The sequence below is a fragment of the Arabidopsis thaliana genome, chromosome 3 (assembly GCF_000001735.4).
Source record: "Arabidopsis thaliana chromosome 3, partial sequence".
Classification (NCBI taxonomy): domain Eukaryota; kingdom Viridiplantae; phylum Streptophyta; class Magnoliopsida; order Brassicales; family Brassicaceae; genus Arabidopsis; species Arabidopsis thaliana.
Genome location: NC_003074.8, coordinates 5,224,283 through 5,247,837, shown reverse-complemented (window position 1 = coordinate 5,247,837; position 23,555 = coordinate 5,224,283). Strand labels below are relative to the sequence as shown.

Here is a 23,555-nt window from a genome sequence, read left to right as displayed (position 1 = left end):
ATGGTTGTGAAGTAAACCTGAGTTGTATTTTCTCAAATAGATATTGAATTCTTGAAGTAAAGATATTTTTTGAGGAAAGTTTTAGGGTCTTATTGTACAATCCATTTAAATGAAATGTATTTACTGGTTTCTTAATTTAATAATCTATATCCACATAATGTAACGGTTGTTTTTGCTTTTCTATACATAGCTGTCCTCGAGCTTCGTTGTGCATTTTCCATGCCTCTTACTTGCTGTTCTTTTCATCTTAATCGCTTTTTAATTTTATTTTGCTACCTCTGTTTATACAGAATCTTTCTTTCTTTTTCTTTCAACAACTTATGAAGTGAAAACAACAAGATATTGCGCACTATTTTCCTTTTGGGATTTTTAGGACCAAATTGTTACGAGGAGCAAAAATATAGATATTTCAAGAAATTTTATGAGTCTCAAAAGATATAGAAAAGAAAAAAGAAAATGTAAGAAAAGAAATGGGTGTGCAAGTGTAACCTGAAATGAATACTATAGGTTTTCCAAAATTAAGTGCTATGGATATAAAAATTTCTGAAAGGTGGTTTGTACTTATTATCCAGAAGAGGAATGTAATTAAAGGCGTCTTTAATTTCTTGGTTTAAAGATAATGATTCCTTTTGCTGATGTAGAAGCATATGGTCCATTGCTCGTCATTTTTTTTAATGTACACACACTGCTTTTTTCCAATATATCTTTTCGTTCTATTTTTCTTAAACATCCACTTTCTTGACCTTTTTTTTTGTCTGAAGTAGACGACTAGTTAGTTCTATGAAAAATAACATACGATACAATATGATTCAAAAGCGTAATATAATTTACGTGTCAAAATGTCCAAAAATACGCAATAATCAATATCTCAGATAACTTCATCCGTTTTCTCATAGCAATATATATAAATTTATTTATTTTTTACTAATCATTTTTTTTTGAAGAACTCGTGACATAACCACTAGATAAATATAGCAAAAATCATGTTCGAAGAATACATACTATCTCTTAGTTTTATATTTTCTTTCAAAAGAATACCTTTCATAAATCGCAATTCTTTGACCTTTCTCATCATTTAATCAAACAATGTAACATTTCCTTAAAGTTGGGATCTATTTTGTGTGCTTGTAGTTGTGAGTGTATGATCTAATGGTTAATGGGAATATATTTGGCGATGTCTAATCAAAATCTAAGTTCGGAGCAGGTTGACACACACAAAAAAAAAGTTGTGAGCAGAAAATGACATCCACACCTGAACTGAACATATCTGGAAACACTTTAAGTAGGGGGTTATTTGTTCAAATCATATAATAAATTATGATCAAGGACAAAATTACTACAGTTTGAGGTAAGATGAATATGAAATAAATATCTTAATTTATAATTTTATATATTCGATTTATTTTTATTTTCATTCATTTGTGGCCGTTATAAAAAATGTTTTTATTAACTTTTAAGTACTCTAATACAGTAAACAAAATTTGTACTAGTTTGCTAGATTATAACAAACGCAAAAATTTATGTTTAAAATAATGAAAATCTCTTCTTCCTTGTTTTTTTCGTTATCCAGTTGCGCGAATTTGTTTCGCTCTTGCTTCCAAAAGATTATGGGTTGCCGAGACAAATAAATAGTTTCTTACTATAAATTGAGGATTGGTTTGGTATGAAATAAATGATAGATGCAAAAAACAAACAAAAACTATATAGAAAATAAGTAGATAAATCACTATCAACGTGAGATGGGCCTCGTATATATAACATAATATAAATAATACTATATTATACTTATAGCTTTACATGCAATTATTGAAATTTCTTATCTACACAACGTACTTGAAGCTTATCATTACTTTTGATCAGTTCAGGATGTTTCTAAAGAGGATTGGTTTTCACTATCTTTTATAATATAAAGTCTAAATATATGTATTTTTTAAATGTTTACAGGGCACTGCGTCGTTATATAGGAAATGGAATAAAAAAATTAGGATGCATGTGCTTGAAATAAGAGAAAAACATATCATTTAACTATGTACATAATATTCTGTTTCTCTGTAAAATGATACTTTAACATATCATTTTCCAAATCCAGTTAATATACTACTCACTTTTATTTAATCATGTATGGGACGAGTTAAAATTATACAATCCTTTTTATTGATGGTGCTTTATCACCACAGTTTTAGTAAAACTGACGACTAAATTAGTTTAATCGACAAAATAGTGAGTAATATGCGTTTAATGCTATCCAGACAATTGCTAAATTAGTTTGATTGATACCATCGACTATTTCGCCTTAACTAAATTTATAATCATATAGTAGAAGTTTTTTAATTTATATAAAATACCCTCCAAACTTTCATAAGCAATAAGCCAATAACTCAGTCCAAAAACATCAGTGATTTTCAACATATGTGAAGAAAAATACATAGTTACACAACTTTTTTTTTTTTTTTTTAAAAAACATTTCCTTTACAAGAAAATACAATCTCAAAATAGCATTGAGAGAAACTATATGCATCTATACAAACTATATATAAACATCTAAGTATAAGATTTATACATTTAATCATTAAACTTAACAAACAGTAATATTTTTTAAACCTATGTTTTCTATATGTTGCCTCACTTCTTCTCCGCTCTCTAAATAATCTTCTTCCTCTAACCCCTGTGACCAATTAATTAACCCAAAACATATACACAAATCTCAAATTATATAATGCATGCAAATGACCCCACCAATCGGAAAAAAATCTTCACTGTCACCGGAAAATTCTTCACACCGGCGGCGAAACACATTTGATTAAGAAGAGTACCAATTTAAACCGGGTAATTGGTACGATGTCGTTCTGAATAATCCATCTCCTAACACACCACCTTGTTGTTGCATCAATGGTGGAGTCTCTTCCATCATGGAGGAAGACATGTTCGAACAATCTCCTCCTCCTCCTCCTACACCGTGAAACCGTTTGCTCGGAGATGCATCTTGCTCCTCATCTGCTACAGGCCAATACGGCACCGGGAGAGTTCGTTTCAAATTCGCCATCATCATAGGACCTGACGACGAAGCATGATTTAAACCAACGACGTCAGCGTTATTGTCGTGATCTACTGAGTCAGTACCAATATTGTTGATCATGCCACCGCCGTCGTATATACTCGTGTTACCACCGTCAGAGAAAATCCCGTAACCACCACCGGAGAATTTGCCAGGGAAGAAATTCATTGATCTTGAGACATTATGATGATGTTGGTGAAGTCCTGTAGAAGCAGCCGCCATTGATAAAGACGGAGGAATCTTCCTGAAAATGTAATCGATCATATCATGATCCTTATCGTTATCAACATGTCGACTTGCGTTGTTCTTCTTGTAGATTCTACATAACACCCAATCATCAAGCTACACACACAATAAAAAAATATTCCCAAAATCAAGATCAAGAATTCAAGAATCAAGAATATTTGAAAATTTCGATGAATCATACTCTGAGTGAGTTTTTTTTGTTGCCGAAATCACAGCCAGGAGGTCGATTGTTTGGTTTGTTTTCGATGAGACGATACTCATGCATGATCCAATCACTTTTAACGCCTTTTGGTGGTTTACCACTGTAGAAGACTAGTGCCTTCTTCACGCCCACCTTTTGGTTACCGTCGGAAGCAAGTACCGGTTTATCTGTACCGGTCGCTTTCCAATAACCTGAAGTCGCCGCTCTGTTTGGTCTTGCTCCGTTTGGATACTTCCGATCTCGTGGACTAAAGAAGTACCATTCTTGTTCTCCAAACGATGCTTTAGCTGCAACAAACGAATCCACAAACCAAAAAAAAATTATAGAAAAAAGAAGAAAAAGATTTAGATCATCATAACCAAAAAAAAGGTCACAAATTCATATAAATCAAATAATACTATATATAAAAAAGTAGTTGTTGATGATGATGATGATGAGGTCGTACGTACCGGGAAGTTCCCATGGATCAAATTTATAGAGATCGACTTCGGCGATGATGGCGACAGGTAAAGGAGCAGAGGCTGCTTTGCGTTTGAGGTAGTGAACAACAAGCTCTTCGTCGGTAGGGTGAAACCGGAAGCCTGGAGGAAGGTTAGGTTGTGGCGGTGGTGGACCACCGGAAGAATCGGTGCTCTCCATTGTATCCGTTGTAGAAGATATCTAAAACCGTGATCGGAGGTTTCTGAGATTGTAGGAGAAGAAGCGATCATATCATCACTACTACTCTCTCAGATGATTCTCTCTATTTTTTTTGTGAATGGTTTTTTTGTTAATGGTTTTTTGTTTAGTTTGTGGGGGAAAGGAAAGGAGTGCTGAAAAATGCTTCACAGAGTCGGCGTTACCATTCTTTTTAAATGGGGATGTATAAAACGCCAATTTGTGGGTTTTAATCCTCTGTTCTTTCTTTCTTATTTATATACACCCTCGGATATTAACGTAATTATGCAAATCTAATTTTCTTACAGAATATCTAAGTTACTATTATTACATGATGTAATTCATACGACATCATGTAAAAATTCTGTATACTTTTTCCTTTGTAGTAAAGTAAATACTTGGCATGGTTTATTTTTTCCATTTTAACACGTTTTTATTTCAAACTCATACACAATCTCTGTTTTTTATTTAAATATAGTTACCTGCCCTAATGATTTAAGTAAATTAAAAGACAGATTGACAAACGTTATATAATCATCTAAAACTACAAAACATCATAGTTTTGATAAAACTTAATAGCACTTTGTCTTCGAAACATTTGCAGAAAAAAGAGTCAAACATTACTATACACTTGAGTTAATAAAATAATTTGGAACCATATATTTGATGTGAATCAGTAATCAGCGATAATTAAAAGGTACAAGATGCCCCATATTTCAGCCGAGTTTAGTGTGTTTTGGTTGCACTAAAGGATCTTAATGTGGCGACAATGCGACACATATACAAAGCCTGACTAATCATGTCGAGTCTGTGTATAATTACTAAATTAACCAAACTGCATAAGGTTAGATTAGTCATTGCTAATTACATAATAGCTACAATTAACCATTGAATTAAATATCAATTTTCTTTCTCTGCGTTTATGACTTTTATGTATAGCCTCGCGACACGGACGAACTACGACAATGGAGAGGAGGCTGGAATTAACGTCGAAAACGATATATCTTAACAAAACAAAAAATTTGTACATAATTTCAAGATATATATCGCTTTCGCCATTTACACTAACACATAAAATCAAATACTCGCTATATCTTACTATAATACATTATCAAGACAATATCGCAAAACAAAAAAAAGTTGAAGAAATTTTCTAATTTCATCTTGTATGCTGTAATACGATTTTATTAATTTTGTGTGGTTACTGTTCTTGTTAAATATCCAATGAATAATCGACACGTGTGATACCTATGGACGATATATTCATACGTGGCAATCGGGGCAGTAGGGCCCACAGAAATCGCCAGAGAAGGTAACAAATTGATGACGTGGAAAAAGATGGCCGGGTGGGTGTGGGAAAAAAAAAAAAGTTTTACGTTTCAGATGTCACATGTCACGCTTTTGTTATTGAGATAATCGCACCACCAGAATATTTTTTGAATTTTAGATAATAAATATTATGGAAACAAACAAATCGACCAATTTCATGTCATTTTTAAGTTTCGATTACTTTTATATTTTCATTATTATATGATTTATTCTTGTTTTTTTTCCAACGTCATAAGATGATTATAACCCATGCATATTTTTCGACCACTAAATTACGTTTAGTGTGCAAATATATAGTTTGTTTACTTATCAGATTCTTAGGAGTGGTTTATTTTATGACTTTCTAGTTTTGACTTCTGACCATGAGATTCCTTATCTCATATCTTTTTCTTTATGTTTAAAACACACAATATTATAAATCAAATACAAAGGTTTTTTGGTTGGTTCACAAAATCAAATACAGCCTACTATTTCTCCAGTTTTGTCAGTTTAGAGCACTTTGTTTGAAAAACAAATAGAAAAAGTAGTAAAAAGAAAAAAAGAAAAAAAAAAAAAGGAGAAATGTGGACCATATTTTACACACGTTGTACCAACTAAAATAAATGCTTACCTCTAATTAGTCAATTTAATTACATCATTTTTTAGTCACATCCATCAGATCAAGAGACATCCTTCTATTTGCATTCACAAAGATTTCTAGTGCTTTACATGGTTGCACACCACTTCTTTTTTGCTAGACGTTCAGAATCTCAACAACAACACAAACACGCACAATTTTTTGATATATTACAAAACTTAAGAGTTCTATAATTAAAATAGTTTTCTTACCAAATATATACACTCTAAACTATTTGTTAGGGACCCCTATTTGTAAGTGTTATCTTCAACATAACGTGGGTACTGAATAGTGGGCTTATCCCGTATGTCAATATTATTATGGTTTAGTTTGAAAAATCAACATATAACAATCTTGATTGATAAAGATACCAAATATATAACGGTGTTATCGTGCAATCACAACTGGACTACGTATAAATTGAATATATTATATTATATACAGACACTTGTAACTGTTGAAAGTACCATTTTATTTTCTTTAACCAAGAGTTTTCAAACTTCTAGTGCTATATGAAAGTTTTGGGGAAGAATTAGATCGTCGAACCTATAATTTTTAGTACGTTGTGAGTATTCACACATTTTACAGTAGTAAAAAGGTGTTTCTATCAAAAAAATATCATTGATATGGACCAATATGATGATGACCACTAGAATATCATTATTTGCTTCAATCCAAATGTCGTTCAAAGTGTTTTGGTCGTAAACTCGACTTTTCAATGTTTTAATTTTCAAATTTAATATGAAATCAGTAATAATATGTATTGGAAAAAAAAACAATCTTTTTTGGACTAGGCGCAATGGAAAAGTACCAACACTACTAACTAAGATCTGCATGCCAATCAACTAATTACCAACTAGTTTTAAATTTGAAATAAGAAGACAATTTCGATAATCTGGATTTTAATTATAACTCTCTAAACAAGTCCCAAGCTAAAGCAAGTGGGATGCCAGGGCAATTCAAACATTTAATATATATTTTTTTTTGGTTTTAATGTGAAGAATCAAACATTTAATATATGACTATTATGCATATTGTATAACAAAAACATGCGTGGCATGTATCATGTATCATGTATATTACATATGTTAGCAGGTTGGTAAATTTCACTCTACTACATACAAGGTGTTTAATAATAGTAAACCTAACTTCAAACTTTTTATTGTATTTAAAACTTTCCTCATAAAAAATCTTTATGCAGAAAAAACGACCTACTTTCAAATAATCCAGTGTGTGAACATTTGTAACCATAGTTTTCATCATGTGATACCACACTTTTATTCTATTTAGAAAAATATCTAAGCCAAGTTAAACATCATATTACACGGTCTTATGTAACGTGACATGCCAAACATCGGACGATTGTCAAACATTTTGACAAAAAAAATTCTTTAGCTCAAAAAAAAAAAGTGCTATTTCATTTCAAGCATCCATTAGATTCAGATTTATTGATTTATATGATATCTGAAACAGAAGCCAATATGATGTGTAGACGTTTATGATTCCATCGATAAATTTATTTAAATGAAATAAATGTAAATTTAGTTACAAATTAGGTTGTTAGTTAGTGATCACTCAATTTAAGTTTTAAGACACATGCCTTTTAGAAACTAACTCGGATAATTAAACTGTTCTATTTTTCAACGTGTTTAATTTGAACCTTTTTTTCAAAAGAATATGCTTTCGAACTGATTTGGGTCTTTCCCGGATATAACGAATTCATCGGCTGTGAACATAATATACTCCTTTGGGGAAGATATATATAAAAAATGGTGGATATATAGTATAAGATTTCGAGACATCTTACAAAACATTTGGTCTGAACTCTGAATTGATCTTATAATTACATTATTTTGTGCAACTTACATATTAATTAGTCAAATTTCCAAGAGTTGAGAATAATATTAAAGAGAACACATGAATCTTATGACATCAAACAAAGCTACAATTTTCTTTTCTTATTTCTTATATACAAAACGGATTTGAGAAAAGCTCTTTTTGCATGACCCTTTTAATTTTTTGAATGCGTGCTCCTGTATTTGTTTCACGAAGAAAATGCTGTTAGTTCTATTTTTTCCAATTAAATATATGTATGTGTGTGTGTGTTAAAATGCTAATTTTGTGATTTTTCTGTAAAATTGGACAAAATTTTGACGTAGATAAGTTATAGCAAGAATCCAAAAAACGAAGAATTAACATAATTAAGAAACTTGGAGATTGATTTAAGTAATCAAGTTCTAAACAAAAAAATAAAGAACACGTAATAAAAACACTACTGCGAGAATCTTATGAGCTTGCGATATGGAAGATCAAATTCTTCATCATCCCACCACGTACGCACCGTTCAAACAAATCAGTGTCCGATTTGTTCGTTTTTTTTTTTCTTTTTAAAGCCGAAATATTAAGTAATTGGTATATCACATATTCACATGTCACATGTGTTCGTTTTAATTGCATACAAAGAATGAAATGAAAAAATGAAATTAACTAAAAAATCTTGTGTGCCCCAATGTTTGATTAGATAATTATTTGGCCATCCCTTTTCACCAAAAAATTCCAACTCGGTCCATATATTTTTGACATGTAAAAAAGATGTATAAATACATAGCTATATTTTCCCTATAACCATATACATCTTGTTAAGTTGTTATGTATATATATGCTTATAATTTATTTATGAAGTTGTTGTTAACTATTTTTCAAACAATTTTCGAAATTTATGCTTTTTCTTAGTTGGAATCATAGTTTTAATCTGTAATCAAAATGATATAAATCAGTTTTCAAATCACATGTTTTTTACTGATATCTTCTGAAAACTAGTCATGTCTAATACGTACAACTTAACGTAAGTTATACGTAAGTATTCCTTAGAGATATGATCTAGAGATATTAATGGCCATGATTAATTATGCCTGATGAAAGAATCAATCAAGTAGATTAAGACATGATTCTGCTGAGACTTTGCTTTATTTTTTCTTTCTAATCTTTGTCTTTAAGCTTAAAATGGAAAGTGATTAAGGACCTCCTCAATTGTCTGCTTCGTTAAATATACTTTGTTACCTTCTCAACGCCCCGGAAGGTCACACAAGCAACGGTAGAATCACCCAGCAACAAAAAGTTTGTCTAGGTTAAATGTATTTTATATCGCAGATGTCATTGTTAGATACTATAAGATATTGCATTACTTGCATGTGTGAGATATTTAAAGACTGATTGCTTAGTCTGAAATCACTCGTAGATATTATATTTACGGTTGCACTCGTTTGACATCAATTATAACCAGTTTACTAATAATGGATGAAGCTTTAAATTTTCTCCAATAAAAAAAACTTTCTCCATAGAACAATTGAGGTCGCGAAAAATGAAAAACTTTGTTCTTTTATAAAGCACTTTTGAATTTTATTTCGAAAATATATTTGGAGTCGAAATTTTTATAACAAAATATTATGCACTTATATACACAGTACCTGATAATCATCATCTCATTTTGTTCAGCCTTTTGAGTTTTTAGATTTATTTTTCATTAAAGTTGTAGTCAAGGAAAAAAAAAAGGTTATACTCAAGGATTTTTTTGTATCTATGTACGTTTATTTTTGTTTAAAATATAAGTTGTCAAAGAAAATAGTCTGATTTCTCAAGTCTCGGTCAGTACGAAAATAATCACGATCAAGATAATTTGCGTTCTTTAACAAAAATATAATTGGATACATATATAATTTGCGTTTCCAATACTCAGGCCCATTGTTAAAGAAATACATAGGCCTAACTGAATCCACTTTTTGCGTATGGCCCAACACATACTCAAGTCCTATATAAAACATTAATTACCATATGGACAAATTTTCATTTCTTTGAATAACACGTTAATTTAGATTTTGGTTTGGAATCTTCCAGTTATAAACTACCAAAAATCATAAATTATTGTATAAATCATTTGTTATTACGCGTAAGAACAAAATATAAACAAATGATTTATATTAATTTCATGTTTTGACTTTTTACAATAGATGCATGGCAAAAAATAAAGTACTAATATACATCACTAAACCCCATGCCATGCGTAATTGCGTACGCGCCTGTATTCGTTTACTGATTAATCACATATGGACGAATGAATGGTTATTTGTTTAGACTTTAGCGTACAATAACATCTTGATGAATATGGACCACAAGTATTTCTATGCAAAATGGTTACAAAGTATTAAACTCAAAACCTTCGTTTTCATGTATTTACGATAGAATATGCTATTCTAAGGGGTTGCGTAGAGCTTCGTCCAACAAAATTTACATGTAGAACATTAATATTTTCTTCTTTTTAAATTGAAATATTTTCACATCCAGCCACCTTAATTATCAAACTTTAAACGAAAATATATATTTAACAAACTCATTTCCATCTCTCGTTTTTCTGCGATTTTAAGATACAGAAAGAAAATTATAGTTTCGCAAGTTGTTTGAGTAGCCAAAAGTTTTTGTAAGAAGAAGACAGTGTTTTTATTTATTTTATTTTTGGATTATTTAAGAAGACAAAAGATTTCAATGTAAACAAAGAGAACAAAGAATTGGTTTGACAAAAGTAACTAACAATCGCCCAATGATTTCTCTTAATTCGATTATTAGGGTTTTAAGTGATTTAGAAAATAAATATAATAAGACGTAAGTTATAGCCAATTCTTTAAATTCCATAAACTCTTTAAATTTCAATGTAATGGATATTCATGTAGACTAGAAAGAAAAACTCCCTAGCTAATTTCGGTGTAAAAATTATTTTTCACAACATTTATCTAATTAGTTAATCAGATAAAATCTATTTAAATTTTGATTATGAAAATCTACTTATACGAACAAAAAGCGTAGATGTGTTTAAAACTTGTACGGTGTGAATTGTTACTATTTTAGGAAAGAAATGATTCTAAACTAGTCAAACAAGCAGCCCATGCTGACTCACACGTGCAATTTCAGGAAACCCCAAACGGTCCGTTCTCTGTTCTTATCTTCAAACCCCAATTGGTCTTTAAGATTTGGCCATCTAATACCATCACTATCCTTTTCCCATTAAACAATATAACATCTTTATCCATATCCTTTTAAATATATATATATCAATTTCTCTAACAAATTTTGAACGTTCTTTAAACAGCTGTACAATATTACTATTTCAAACCTTACGGCTTGCAAATGCCATTGCACATAAATGAATATATACACAACTATCGCGTGCGAAATTTCTTTATGCCACATGTGTTTATATAAATAGTATTTTTATATTTTACAAAAGTATACTAGTGCTATAGGCTAGAAATCATCTCAGATAAACATACATTTTTGGTCATGTTCGCTATGATATGGTTACCGTCATCAGCGAAAGATGATGACAAATCTATTGTTCGTTTTAGCTGGTACTAATATTAAACGATGAGCGATAGCGAGCAAAGTCATATTCGCTTTATGGTTCCTAGATTATCGATATATTATGGCGATTAATATAATAAATTATGAATCGCTGATTCGTTGTTAATGATAATACTACATGATGTTGACACAAAAATGTGTCATGAATGATAAGGAAACTTTCACATTTCTATCGTTTATCGTTAGCAATAGCAAGTACAAAACTTATAGATCCAATGCAATATCTGTTTTTCTAATAAATAATTGATCAATACAAAAGTTCCAGCTATAAAAGTTTACAAAAATGTAAATGTCAGGACAAATGACGACGAATATACAATACAAGTCGTAGAACCTAAATCTAACCCTAGAGTTCGAATTCTACGCTATATTAATTAACTAATCTGACACGGACAAAAAATAAAAATATGTTTTTCTTATTACGTTACCATTACACAATCAAATAAACCCGAACCCACTAGATTGTTGACCCGAGTACCCAAATCCGTTAACCGGGTCAACACTAAAACCCTGATTAGCCGAGACGTCCGAGTTATTATTAAACCGAGGAATCCCCTCAGTTTGTTGCTGCGTTCCACCGTCACCGTAACGAATACTCGGAACGTTATGACTCAGTCCGAGTTCCGGGACCGAGTTCTGTCCAATCAAATTCGCCCAATCAAAACTTGGCTCCCTGGCTAAACCCTGAAACCCGGTTTTATGATTGGTTAAAACCGGTCTATGACTATGAGGCAGCGCGTTTGATGAACCGGCGGCAAACCCCAAACTTCTGTTGTCAATCTCATGCAACGACTCGAGAACGTCGTCGTATTGATGAGACGAAGAAGATGTCGACGAACCATTGTTGCTGTATTCACGACCACTCGTCATTAGATTATTGTAAGCTTGTTTTTGTGCGCTTGTTTGCTTTTTGTATATTCGACATAAAACCCAATCATCAAGCTGAACATAAAAACAGTTTAAAATATGTTATTCGTTGAACAGTATAATTACAATTACTATATACTTATCTTTTTGGATACATCATGTATTTAACTAAATTTATACCTTGGTGCTTCCATTTCGACGAGAGGGTTCGATGAGACGGTACTCATGCATAATCCAATTGGTTTTGGTTCCTTTTGGAGCTTTTCCAATGTAAAACACCAAAGCTTTCTTGATACCAACTCTTCTTCCCTCCGTCGAGATAACTTTATCCGTACCGGTGGCTTTCCAATAACCCGACCCGGCAACCCGATTAGGTCTTGACCCGTTTGGATACTTCCTATCCCTCGGGCTGAAAAAATACCATTCTTTTTCACCGAATAACGCCTTACCTACAAAGAACCAAAAAGACAAGTTAGAAGAGAAAAAAACATAACTAGCTACAAAGAAACCAAACACGGTTAAGGTTATTAGGTTATACGTACTTGGTAAAACCCATGGATCAAACTTGTAGAGATCGATTTCAGCTATGAGCTGGAGAGAGAAGTCGTGACCGGCGGCTTTTCTACAGAGATATTCAACCATCAGCTCTTCGTCAGTCGGATAAAACCGAAAACCCGGCGGTAAGCTCAATTGGGCTAACGGGTCAAGCTCTTGGAGACCCATTTTTCCTATCACCTCTTTCTCTAGGACAAAGAAAATATCTGCACTTTTTATAGAAAACAATCACAAAACTATCTTCTTTGATTTTCTTTTTTGTATTCTGAGATTAAAGATTTCGAAGCTCTGCTACTCGTGTATGTATATATATAATATAATATTACACCGCCGCCCAATCTTCGTTAACGTGCAGCCTCAATACGGGTCCCACTTTATGTTTATCATGACACGTGGATCAATTAGAGCGTCGTGATTTATGCGATCCCTTTGGTTCTTTGAACCTATACCATAAAGTTGATTATTTATATTAGTAATGTTGTAATATTGTGTGTGTGACTGTACCTCCTCTTATGATTTTTTTTTTGTATTGTCAATGGTCTTCCCAAGTATTAGGGAGTTAACTGAAAGTAATTTGCGAATATTTGTAAGTTCAGAAAAACAAATTAGGTGATTCTTAAGACTAGTGATTTTTCATGCAATTTACGCGGTAAATTTCTATGAATGAGTTACATAACAGTGACAATCTACGAAAAGTATTATGAAAAATAAGAAGTATTTTTTTTTTAATGGGTATGTGCCAAATTGTTTTTTTTTGGTCGTCAAGAAGAAAAAACACGTGTAAGTGAATGATGGGATGAGTTCACTGGATGGTAACATGGAAAGCGTTTTTCATACGGATAGAACTACCACAAGCCGACACATGTCTTGTGTCTATTGGTTGAGTTAGGCGGGATATTTTTCTTTCGTCAAAAGCCGTTAAAGATCAGAGAGAGGGACAAACAACAAACACGAGTTGATGATGCAGACTCTCGTTATTTTTCTATTTGATCCATATGAGACTGTAATTTTTGATTGAAATCAGATGAAACTGTAATTGTGAAACGATAGTATACAATCAGAGGTACCAAGAAATTAGGCTTTTGTGGTTGAGAAATGGGAACACAAGATTTTCGTAAGTCCGTATAACACAAACACGCTTCTCTTCAAACACTTTTTTGTGTACGTGAAAAAGGAACATTTTACCAATTGAAAATAAAGTTCAATTACAATTTTCTTGCAAGTAGATTTATATTTAACCAATTTATGGCGGTTTATTGATTAACATATTTATTTAAGCATTCGAGAACGTACGTGATTTCAATCATGATTAACATAGTTGAGCTTTGATTCATGGTTCTCGATTTTTTTTTAAAATAGGTAAAACAGGAATCTTAGTTAGAAGTCAGATCGTTTATCAGCAAATTTATCGTAGATATATCATATATGTATGTAAGTTTAGGCTTTTTTTTTTTTTTTCTTATTCATTGAATTTTTTGGCTTTCTACTGATAGTTTTTTCTCGGTAAAAAGTTAATTAGCAAACTAGTAGCCCAAAAAATGAAAAATAAAGTTAATTAGCTAACTTTAATTGATATCTTGTGATCACATGTACATGGTGCTGTAAAAATAATTCTAAGCGAATATAACAAGGAATTTGGGGTTTCTTACACTCAATATCTTTCGTGTCACGGTGCATTTGGTGTTAATTCGTTTCTATTTATAATGGTTCTCTTCCATTAAAGATACATCAATTGGTATAGAACGGGGTGATCAAAGTTTTTTTAAAAGCTTTTGTTCTTCTCCTTTTCGGGATTTTTTTGTTAATGTTGGAAGATAATATCCACACACAGGTCTTTAGTTTTAGATAACTAATTAACATTATGCTATTTTAGCGATGTCATGCATATATCATAACGTGTATGTCATGCATATATCATAATTACATAACGTGTAACCCCGTAAATTTGGGTCAAAATACAAAAGTGTATTAAGAATTGATGACGTGGATATCAAGGTGGTATAAGTTTCAACTTTTGACATGTGAGTTTAGTTAATGGTTTGCTGAATAAACCATATGGCTAAACCAATAAACTTCCAATAATAATATGAATATCACACTTATTACAACTTAACCTCAATCTTCCTATATAAAATCAAAGTGCGCCAATGAAATTCGAACTCGAATGCTTTACATTGTAATGGTATAATTATTTTTCTACCATATATAAAATTTGATAATCTGGAGCACCATGAGCTCCCTCCACAAGCATAATCCAGTAAATAGTACAATATCCCCAATTGCTAAAAGTGTTGATCCATCAATTAATTAATAGAATCAGTCTTGCTTTACATAAAGCTTTATAATTACTATGTCTAAGCATGTTAATTTTGATATTACGTGTAGTCTTACGTATGTTTAAGACATATTTTTTTTTTAAGTTCAACCATTTTGTAAAACTTTTGTCATACACATGTATAATACATTTGCTACATATGTGGATTTTTCTTATTCAGAATATATATATTATGACAATAAATTACAACTATTTAGTTGTTTGTTAAAATACTAGCTAGTTAAATGAAATAATGTTTCCCTTTTTTATTAAATTAATTTTTCTTTTTTTATCGTAATTTAATATAATGATTTCTTTTTATTTTTTTCGATTCTAGAAACATATTTAATCAAACACTATAATAAGAATATTTCTAAACATTAAGCTACTGATAACAAAGAAAGTTTCGATTTAATATATATATATATATATAGAAAAGGTATAAATTTCGATAAGATCATATATAGTATACTAAACTCTGAAAAGCTGATAAATATTCTCTCCAACTTGTGCATATTATACGTCTTTTCATATTCTTAAAATAGAATAGAAACGAAAAAGGGGGAATCAAACAATGAAGATGACCATCGTAGATCAAACCCCCACTTCATCCAACTATATCTTATCTTACAAGTTTGATTTAAGTAGTTTGTATAGTTTTCTTTGGTATAAGAAAATATATTTTTAGTTAGTTATTAACGAATAATTGTAGGATAAATCATATTTAATCACTATTCACTACTTATGGCCAATTATATTTTTTTATTTGTTATTGACCTTTTTGTTTTCCGTTCCTGATAAGAGTATATGGATCGGATGATGTTGTTGCCAACATTTTTAACTTTTTTTATAAACGCTAAACATGAACAAAGTCGTTTAGTAGGTCTGTTATTGATATTGGTCTGTTTAGTGTTTAGGTATCGATATATTTCTACAGCCGATAAAGTATGTAGGATTTTTTAAGCCCAACAAAGTTTCAGGCCCACTAATTTTTATTGTTTGAAATAGGTTCATTTAAGCTTGTACCAGATACGGAGTCCTAAATCTCTTGAATTCATGCAATTCTGAACCGAAAACTACCCAATAATCTTCTAGATGTAGTATCATATGAACTAATTCAGTTGAGTATGTGATGAAATGAGAGCAAAAACGATTATATCTCAATCTCAACAAATACTGCATAGCCCATTCATAGTGTTATGTAAATAACTAAGTCGTCGCATGGAATTTTGGAGACCCACTAAATTTAGCGAGAGTACCATTTCCAAGCATCGAATTGTTTTACACACGACGGTGTTTCACATGTACCATTTTCACATTAGATAATTTTACTTTTAGCACGACGAAACAATTTATATTCGCTGATAAATAAGTCTCAAATCTGGTGTGAAAATATGAAATTCTTTGGTAACTGTTTCTTGAATCAATTTTTCACCCATATTTTTTTTTTTTTTTATATAAAAAATTGAAATAATCTACGGGTAAGAATACAAACCCAAAAAGATAAATTCTGTTACAAAATATTCCTTTGATATCTTTCACTTATATTGAACTAAATATTTTTATGTTTATATTTAATACTATAGATCATGATTCATTAAAAAAAAAAAAACTAAATTAGGATATTAGACTTTTATTGTGAGAAGTTACATATCATTAATGAACATAAATTTTCAAAAATCATATTTACAAAACTGAAAGCATTATAATGTTATGTGATGTTTTGGCATCATTGTTATAAAATTTGCATCAAGAGAGAAGTATTCTAGGAAGGCATAAATAAAATAATGATATTTATTGACATTAAAATTAGAAAATAATCAAATACTGTATACTATGAAAATATAACAAAAATTGTATATGCTGCGTTTTTTTTCTTCCTTCTTTTACAGTAATAAGATTTTAATTTTTAACCAAATAACAATCCCAATCAAACTCTTATCTTCTGAATGATCGATCTCTTCCCTGAGACTCTCTAAGATTTGGATGCAAAAACTTAGAATTCTCCTTCATAACTTTCTTTCTCCGAAGAGCCCTTTTCATTTTCTCAACCTTCATCGCATCAGAATCGGCAATGCCGAGATCGTCACTTGAAGCCAAATCTTCACTTATTGAATCCGTAGAAGTAGTGATGTTGGTTTTGTACTTATGAGAAAGTTCCCTTACAATATGTGTAATTTCATCTCCCCGCATATTCGTGTTTAGAATCTTGACTATCTCAAAACCCACGACGTTTCCTTGGCGCAAATCTACACACTCTTTATCAAACTTAAGCCCAAATCTTTGAACGAAGAAGCTCCTTATGTGTTGAAGATCCTCAAGCTCGCCAATTCTTGATGCAGCAAATATAATTCCGGCCATTGCTTTTTTAGTTTCTTCCGGTAACAGATCAACATTGCTGGCGAGAGAAACATGCGGAAATTAGGGTTTACGAACCGTTTTGGTTTCCTTATGCTACCGTATGTTACAAGATATCAATAACAACTTACTTTTCATATTTCAAAGAAGATATATTCTGCAAGATGGTTGTGCAGAAGAGCTCAACCTGATCATATGCCGATAACCTTCTCTCATCTTCATAGAATTGCTTCGCCTAGAGTTTTAAAATTTGCAAATCAGAATAAGAAAGATGAATCAAGGGATAATAACCAACAAATTAAGTGATGTGATAGAGATTTTGATCAAATAAGCAAAAATCTACCAGGTGATTGAGATTAATCTCAGATACCTTAGGAAGAGCTTCTGAATAGCGACCATAAGAAAGGAGCTGAGCGATATCGGACCGTGATTGTCTGACCATACACTCTCTTCTATTCCGATGTAAGTTAACAGAACATAACAGATTTTGGATATAGAGTTTGCTGCAAACAAGACAGATTAATTAATTAAAAAAAACTCGAAACAAAAACGAAATCTTAACCGTGTAAAGCAAGTAAACCAAGATTCTTACCACTTCGAAGCTTTTCGCCATCTTGAAGAACGAGACCGAAGAACACCAAATATGTTAAAAAAGCACCCAAACTTTGATTCTGGTTTCTTGGCAAACATGATTTACTTTCCTCTGTGAAGAATGTGAACAGATTCTTATAAGTAAGGCCTAATAATGAGATGTGAATATATATAGCAAGAAATCTACATATATTATCCTTAAAAAGTGGTACATTAAAGATAATTACTAGGAGGATTTACTTTGTGTATTAAATCTGGAAAACCCCGCATTTTCCTTTCCAATATGAAATGTGAAAATCTAAATGCATTAACGTTCCTTGTATTAACAGATTCATCAGTAACTTAACTAAAGGGAATACAAAAAGCATTTCATGAATCATGAGTTTGCAATATTCCATTTATTAGAGGCGGCAATTTAATCGTCGCCTGATATTTTTTAATCAAGATTTCAGTTTTAGTAAGGACAATCAATGAAATCATCGTTGTGTTATAGTATCAAAATTGCAATATACGTACCTATTTTTTTTTTTTTATACCTATGTTTACTAAATCCTCCTTTCTTAAGTAAAATGTTTTCTCTGTTTTGTAGCCCATTGGGAATATATATCGTAGACTAAATTCAAAATTATCGATCTTAAAATAAATAAATTATTTTCCATATCAAACCGATAACGAAACAAATATTTACTGTATCTTTTAAATCATTTATTATTTTAAATCTTTAAGAATTGAATAGAAAAATTAATAATCTTTTCTTGTCAAAAATAAAATAAACTTAATGATCATTTAAAGATATATACATATAGTATAATTATCCCAAAAAACAAAATCTGTAAAAAGAATCAGTTTTTACAAGCTAATATTTGTAGTCTTGTAGTAAAGCTAATATAAATATTTATTTTGGTTCTTTTTTTTTCATTAATAACTTAGGAATTTCGAACCAAAACTCAAACTAATTTTTTGGATAGGTGCAAGTCATTTTATGTCTATAGTCGTAAAAAAAAAAAATCGAACAATGATCTTTTACTCGTAAATATAAAATTAGTGGAACACCATGATTAGTTGATCTTTTACCAGAAGATATAAACTACTCTCTCTGTTCCTAGAAAAATGATGTTTTGAGTTTTTCACATAAATTAAAAAAAAAAATTTTAATATTATTTTTATTACTTTTTTGTTAATTTAATAATATAAGTTTTACTTCTTTCTTTTCTCTATTGGTTACTAATAAAAATATTAATAAAATTAACCTACAACATTAATATTCATGGAACAAAAATAAAAACCAAAACATCAAACTTCATAGAACAAAGGAGTATTCATTAGCATAGTCAAGCCCAAGTATCATAACAATATGGGCCTTTTATCAGAAAGTAGCATAAATCCATCGTATACTAAAGTTCACGAAACATAAGATTAATGTGTTATAAAAGTGATCATTACGTACTACTATATGTTAACAAAAAAAAAATCAAAAATATCATTATGCGTGTATGACTAATATAATTGCAAATAAGACACACTATTGACCGATTTCTTAAACACTGACCTGCAATCTTATTGGTTACTTAACAATTAACATACTTCTGTGAAAAAGAAAGCCGACCGACAAACCGGAAGAATCAGTTACCGGTAAAAACCGACGCGTATTATACAGCAGTCGACAGATCAGCCGGTTAAATCTAAACCATTCAATGTGTCTTCTTCGTTAATAGACGGTGACTTTTAACTAATCCACTTTTTAAAACGTTTTTAATTTTTGCACATTTTCACACTTAATCTTCTTAAATGTTTTCTTAAACAGAATTAAAAATATTTAAATCATTTAAATTCGAAAATTGGGTCAATGTCTCTTTGACTTCATCGTCGATTAAGGGAGAAAGAGAGAGAGAGTGAGAGCTGAGAAAATCACCAGAAAGCTACTTGAGAGAGAGAGATAGAGATAAGTGAGCTCTGAGAAAATCCAGCAATGGCTTCGAAGCTTGTAGTGATAATTGTGTTTATCCTCGATCTCATCGCCGTTGGGTTAGCCATTGCCGCCGAGCAGAGAAGAAGTGTCGTAAGTTCATACTCTCTTCTCTTCTCCTCTGCTTCATAGAATTTCGTTTTTGCTCAATCTCTATCTGTGATTCTGAAAGAATCTCTCGATTAGTGTTAGCGAAGCTTCACTCTATAAGTAGTTCGAAATCTAGTTCGAGTTCTCTAAATCTGTGCGATCTTTGAATTTTGAAGTGTTTTATCAGATCTGATTCACAATCTTGTTTCCTGTTCAATAAGTGTATTGTGAATTGAAAAATCAAGCTGTAGTTAGCATTCAATTGGAACGTTATGTCAGATTCCACTTGAATTTGAAGATCCAAATGCATAGTTTCGATTCATGACCTAGAATTTATGCAGAGCATAACATTGTAGTGAGTATAGAAATTTCTTAGTAATACTGTATTGTTGAAATTCCACATTCTAGATAAGTGTTGTGAATATCCACATTGGAACAAGTGGTTAGCTAAAGAAGAAGTTATATGTTTAGATCAAATCCAAATCTTGTATGTATCTGAAATGTGGTTTCTGCTTATGTTTTTCTTTACACGATTCATATCTTGAAGGAGTCGTTGTTTTGACAGGGCAAGGTTGAAACAGACAGAGACAAGCAATATGATTACTGTGTGTATGGTACTGACATTGCTACAAGTTATGGAGCTGGTGCATTTGTTCTTCTCTTTGTAAGCCAAGTCCTTATTATGGCTGCTAGTCGTTGCTTCTGTTGTGGAAAGTCTCTTAACCCTGGCGGTTCAAGAGCTTGTGCCATTATTCTCTTCCTCATTTGCTGGTAACCATCCATCCATCCTATAAAGTCTTTGGATTGGGTTTTTCTCGAAGCAGTTGATTTGAAACAACGAAAAATGGTTATGTTGCAGGGTGTTTTTCTTGATCGCTGAGATGTGTTTGCTTGCGGCATCAATCAGAAATGCGTACCACACACAGTATAGAAAGATGTGGAAAGTTGAAGATCCACCAAGCTGTGAAGTTATAAGGAAAGGAGTTTTTGCAGCTGGTGCTGCATTCACACTCTTCACCGCCATTGTCTCTCAGTTCTACTACGTTTGCTACTCTCGTGCTAGAGATGCGTACCAGAATCCCTCCTACTAAAAATGTCAACTTCCACAGCAAGCAAACGTTTAAGCATCAAGAGTTGGAATTTGTCTTTTTGTGTTTGTTTAGTATTGTCCAGTGTTTAGTTATCCTATCAGGATGTTTAGGTTTTATGTTGTCTCTTAAGCAAACACTGATATGTTATATTCTAAGATTCGTATATTGTTATGTTCTCTGTTGTAATGTGTGAATGAATACTAAAGAATAGAAAACCATGATTTGTTGTGATCACTGTTTTATTGGTTTGGGTTGACATGCCTGATTTGGGAACAATGAATGATATTAAACTAGAACTGAATTTTTCCGGTTTAGTTTGGTTTTTATTTTTTAAAGTTCAACTGAAAATGAAGAAAAGTAAAGAATGAGTATGTTTTATATTATTTCAGATAAAATGTTTCAGATAATCAGATACATCCATATTTTGAAGGCAGCACTTGTCAGGAACCCAACTTGTAAAGAGTAACAGATGCCTACGAATAGGGCCCATATCAGGCTGCAGGCGGAAGTCTTTGATTCGATTTCGTTGCTGTACATAAACATCGTAAAATACCAAATATCACATAAACTTGGACTGTTCATAGATCTATGATAACGTTAGACCAGCCTTGGATACAGTATTGAAAAATACTGGTAAACTGTCTAAATAGTATGGTGAATGGTCGGCCCATTTAGGCCTACGGGGACATTAAAACCAATACAGTAATTAAGGAGTTTAAGCAGCAAAAGCACAATATGATAGTATAATTATGAACATATGTGTTCAAGTACGAAATTATTGGTGGCAACACATGCGTTCATTATGGCACATGACATTCCATTATAATACGGAAATACAACAACACTTGTTTCAAACTATTGTCAGGGTATTAACATTTTTATATCCGATAATATAAGCAAAATACAAATAAATATTCTTTTCAGGTTTATTTACATAATGGGCCAATGAATTTTTTCACTTTTCACTCAAAAAGAAAAAAACAAGATCCTGTTATAACTAAACTCTATCCATGTTCGGAAGTACAAATTTAACACTTAAGCCTGCACGTTCACATTAACACATTGCATATATAGTGTATACAATCGCATGTATTCACACGTTACACGTATTCTAATTTCGTATGTTTGCATGTGGGAAATTGCGTTTTTGCTTCATTTTATATTAGCATATATTTAAATTTCAGACGATCTCCAGAGAGAAAACTTAATGATTGCTCACACACCGGTTTGTCCTTTGTTTGATCTCAGATACTTTTAAGTCACATTTTCATCCGTACTTTTCTCTTAATTTTATTATAAATGTAACATATTAAAATCTACTTTAGTGTCTTCTCGTGCATTTGAGTAGGCACCACCCTCCAATTAAATTTTAACGACAATATAAAAAACCATTACCCTGACTTATTAGTTTAATGATTTGCCACTAGTTTTCTTGCCATAGTATACATTTATGTAACTGAATTTGTTTAATAATAGTCATAATTAAAGGTTTATACTGAAATGGTTTAATCGAATTGACGGGTAGAGAGTAATCCTCAGACAAAACAAGAGATGAGAATATGACTCCTAATACAACTCTTATGTTATCCTGATACTTGTTGAGATAGAAAAACAATTTTAAATGCATCTGTTAATTTGTTTTTTTTTTCTTTTTCTCATTCTGATTACTTACTTTATATGATTCTTTTTAGATTCGAAATGTAACATAATCACAATTATTATATCATAAAGAATTAATTATTGACTATACTATATAAAAGCATAGCTAGACGTGTGCGTCTATTTCTAACCAAACAGGATAAACAAAGCTATCTCAATTCTCAAGTGTTTGCTTTGCAAGATTTGGGGTTCCCCGACAACGAAAAATATGGTCAAACTCTACTTTAGCCTCAAGAAAATACAACATATAAAGGGAATTATCTGCACATTTAACGACTAAAAAGGCATAAAAGTTTTTAAACTCAGAAATTTTAATAAAGATATAAGTAAGAAGATGTTGAAAAAGAAGAAAAAATATATGACAAAAAAAAAAGAAGAAGAAGAAAGATAAATTGTGATTATTTCAATTGGTCAAGACTTGTCTTCGCTTGTTAGAATAGATACTTAATAGTTGACGACTTACGAGTGACGTCGACAATATTTGTGAATAGCTTCAATTTCTCACAAGTATAGTGACTTCCACAATATTTGGATGACATATCCAACC

General features: G+C 31.4%; 4 protein-coding genes and 1 long non-coding RNA gene across 5 annotated transcripts; 1 reads left to right on the top strand and 4 right to left on the bottom strand.

Moving 5' to 3' along the window:
* Positions 1-2,327: 2,327 nt before the first annotated feature.
* Positions 2,328-4,406, bottom strand: NAC2 (NAC domain containing protein 2). Its single transcript, NM_112419.4, has 3 exons — positions 3,953-4,406; positions 3,483-3,790; positions 2,328-3,397 (listed from the first exon to the last, which is right to left on the bottom strand). Exons 1-3 carry the CDS (start codon positions 4,140-4,142, stop codon positions 2,801-2,803), a joined length of 1,095 nt encoding a protein of 364 aa, NP_188170.1. The 5' UTR covers positions 4,143-4,406; the 3' UTR covers positions 2,328-2,800.
* A 3,788-nt stretch (positions 4,407-8,194) lies between these two features.
* Positions 8,195-8,616, bottom strand: AT3G03115. Its single transcript, NR_140971.1, has one exon. It is a non-coding gene; the product is annotated as an other RNA (long non-coding RNA).
* Positions 8,617-11,641: 3,025 nt separating this feature from the next.
* On the bottom strand, positions 11,642-13,381 carry NAC3 (NAC domain containing protein 3). The gene is made up of 3 exons (NM_112418.4): positions 12,927-13,381; positions 12,565-12,833; positions 11,642-12,459 (listed from the first exon to the last, which is right to left on the bottom strand). Exons 1-3 carry the CDS (start codon positions 13,105-13,107, stop codon positions 11,956-11,958), a joined length of 954 nt encoding a protein of 317 aa, NP_188169.1. The 5' UTR covers positions 13,108-13,381; the 3' UTR covers positions 11,642-11,955.
* Positions 13,382-17,191: 3,810 nt separating this feature from the next.
* On the bottom strand, positions 17,192-18,714 carry AT3G15490 (Regulator of Vps4 activity in the MVB pathway protein; the record flags this gene model as incomplete). Its single annotated transcript, NM_112417.2, has 3 exons — positions 17,982-18,714; positions 17,743-17,846; positions 17,192-17,651 (listed from the first exon to the last, which is right to left on the bottom strand). Exons 1-3 carry the CDS (start codon positions 18,051-18,053, stop codon positions 17,192-17,194), a joined length of 636 nt encoding a protein of 211 aa, NP_188168.2. The 5' UTR covers positions 18,054-18,714.
* Positions 18,715-19,902: 1,188 nt separating this feature from the next.
* On the top strand, positions 19,903-21,677 carry AT3G15480 (fiber (DUF1218)). Its single transcript, NM_112416.4, has 3 exons — positions 19,903-20,261; positions 20,824-21,029; positions 21,118-21,677. Exons 1-3 carry the CDS (start codon positions 20,172-20,174, stop codon positions 21,347-21,349), a joined length of 528 nt encoding a protein of 175 aa, NP_566516.1. The 5' UTR covers positions 19,903-20,171; the 3' UTR covers positions 21,350-21,677.
* The last annotated feature ends 1,878 nt before the right edge of the window (positions 21,678-23,555 follow it).

Bases quoted from the DNA above. Each gene is read 5' to 3' on its own strand.
- NAC2 (NM_112419.4), bottom strand. From the start codon at position 4,142: ATGGAGAGCACCGATTCTTCCGGTGGTCCACCACCGCCACAACCTAAC. The intron at 3,791-3,952 runs GTACGTACGACC...CGTTTGTTGCAG, and splicing joins TGATCCATGGGAACTTCCCG to CTAAAGCATCGTTTGGAGAA. The intron at 3,398-3,482 runs GTATGATTCATC...TTGTGTGTGTAG, and splicing joins ACAAAAAAAACTCACTCAGA to CTTGATGATTGGGTGTTATG.
- NAC3 (NM_112418.4), bottom strand. From the start codon at position 13,107: ATGGGTCTCCAAGAGCTTGACCCGTTAGCCCAATTGAGCTTACCGCCG. The intron at 12,834-12,926 runs GTACGTATAACC...GGTTCTTTGTAG, and splicing joins TGATCCATGGGTTTTACCAA to GTAAGGCGTTATTCGGTGAA. The intron at 12,460-12,564 runs GTATAAATTTAG...TTTTATGTTCAG, and splicing joins GTCGAAATGGAAGCACCAAG to CTTGATGATTGGGTTTTATG.
- AT3G15480 (NM_112416.4), top strand. From the start codon at position 20,172: ATGGCTTCGAAGCTTGTAGTGATAATTGTGTTTATCCTCGATCTCATC. The intron at 20,262-20,823 runs GTAAGTTCATAC...TTGTTTTGACAG, and splicing joins CCGAGCAGAGAAGAAGTGTC to GGCAAGGTTGAAACAGACAG. The intron at 21,030-21,117 runs GTAACCATCCAT...GTTATGTTGCAG, and splicing joins ATTCTCTTCCTCATTTGCTG to GGTGTTTTTCTTGATCGCTG.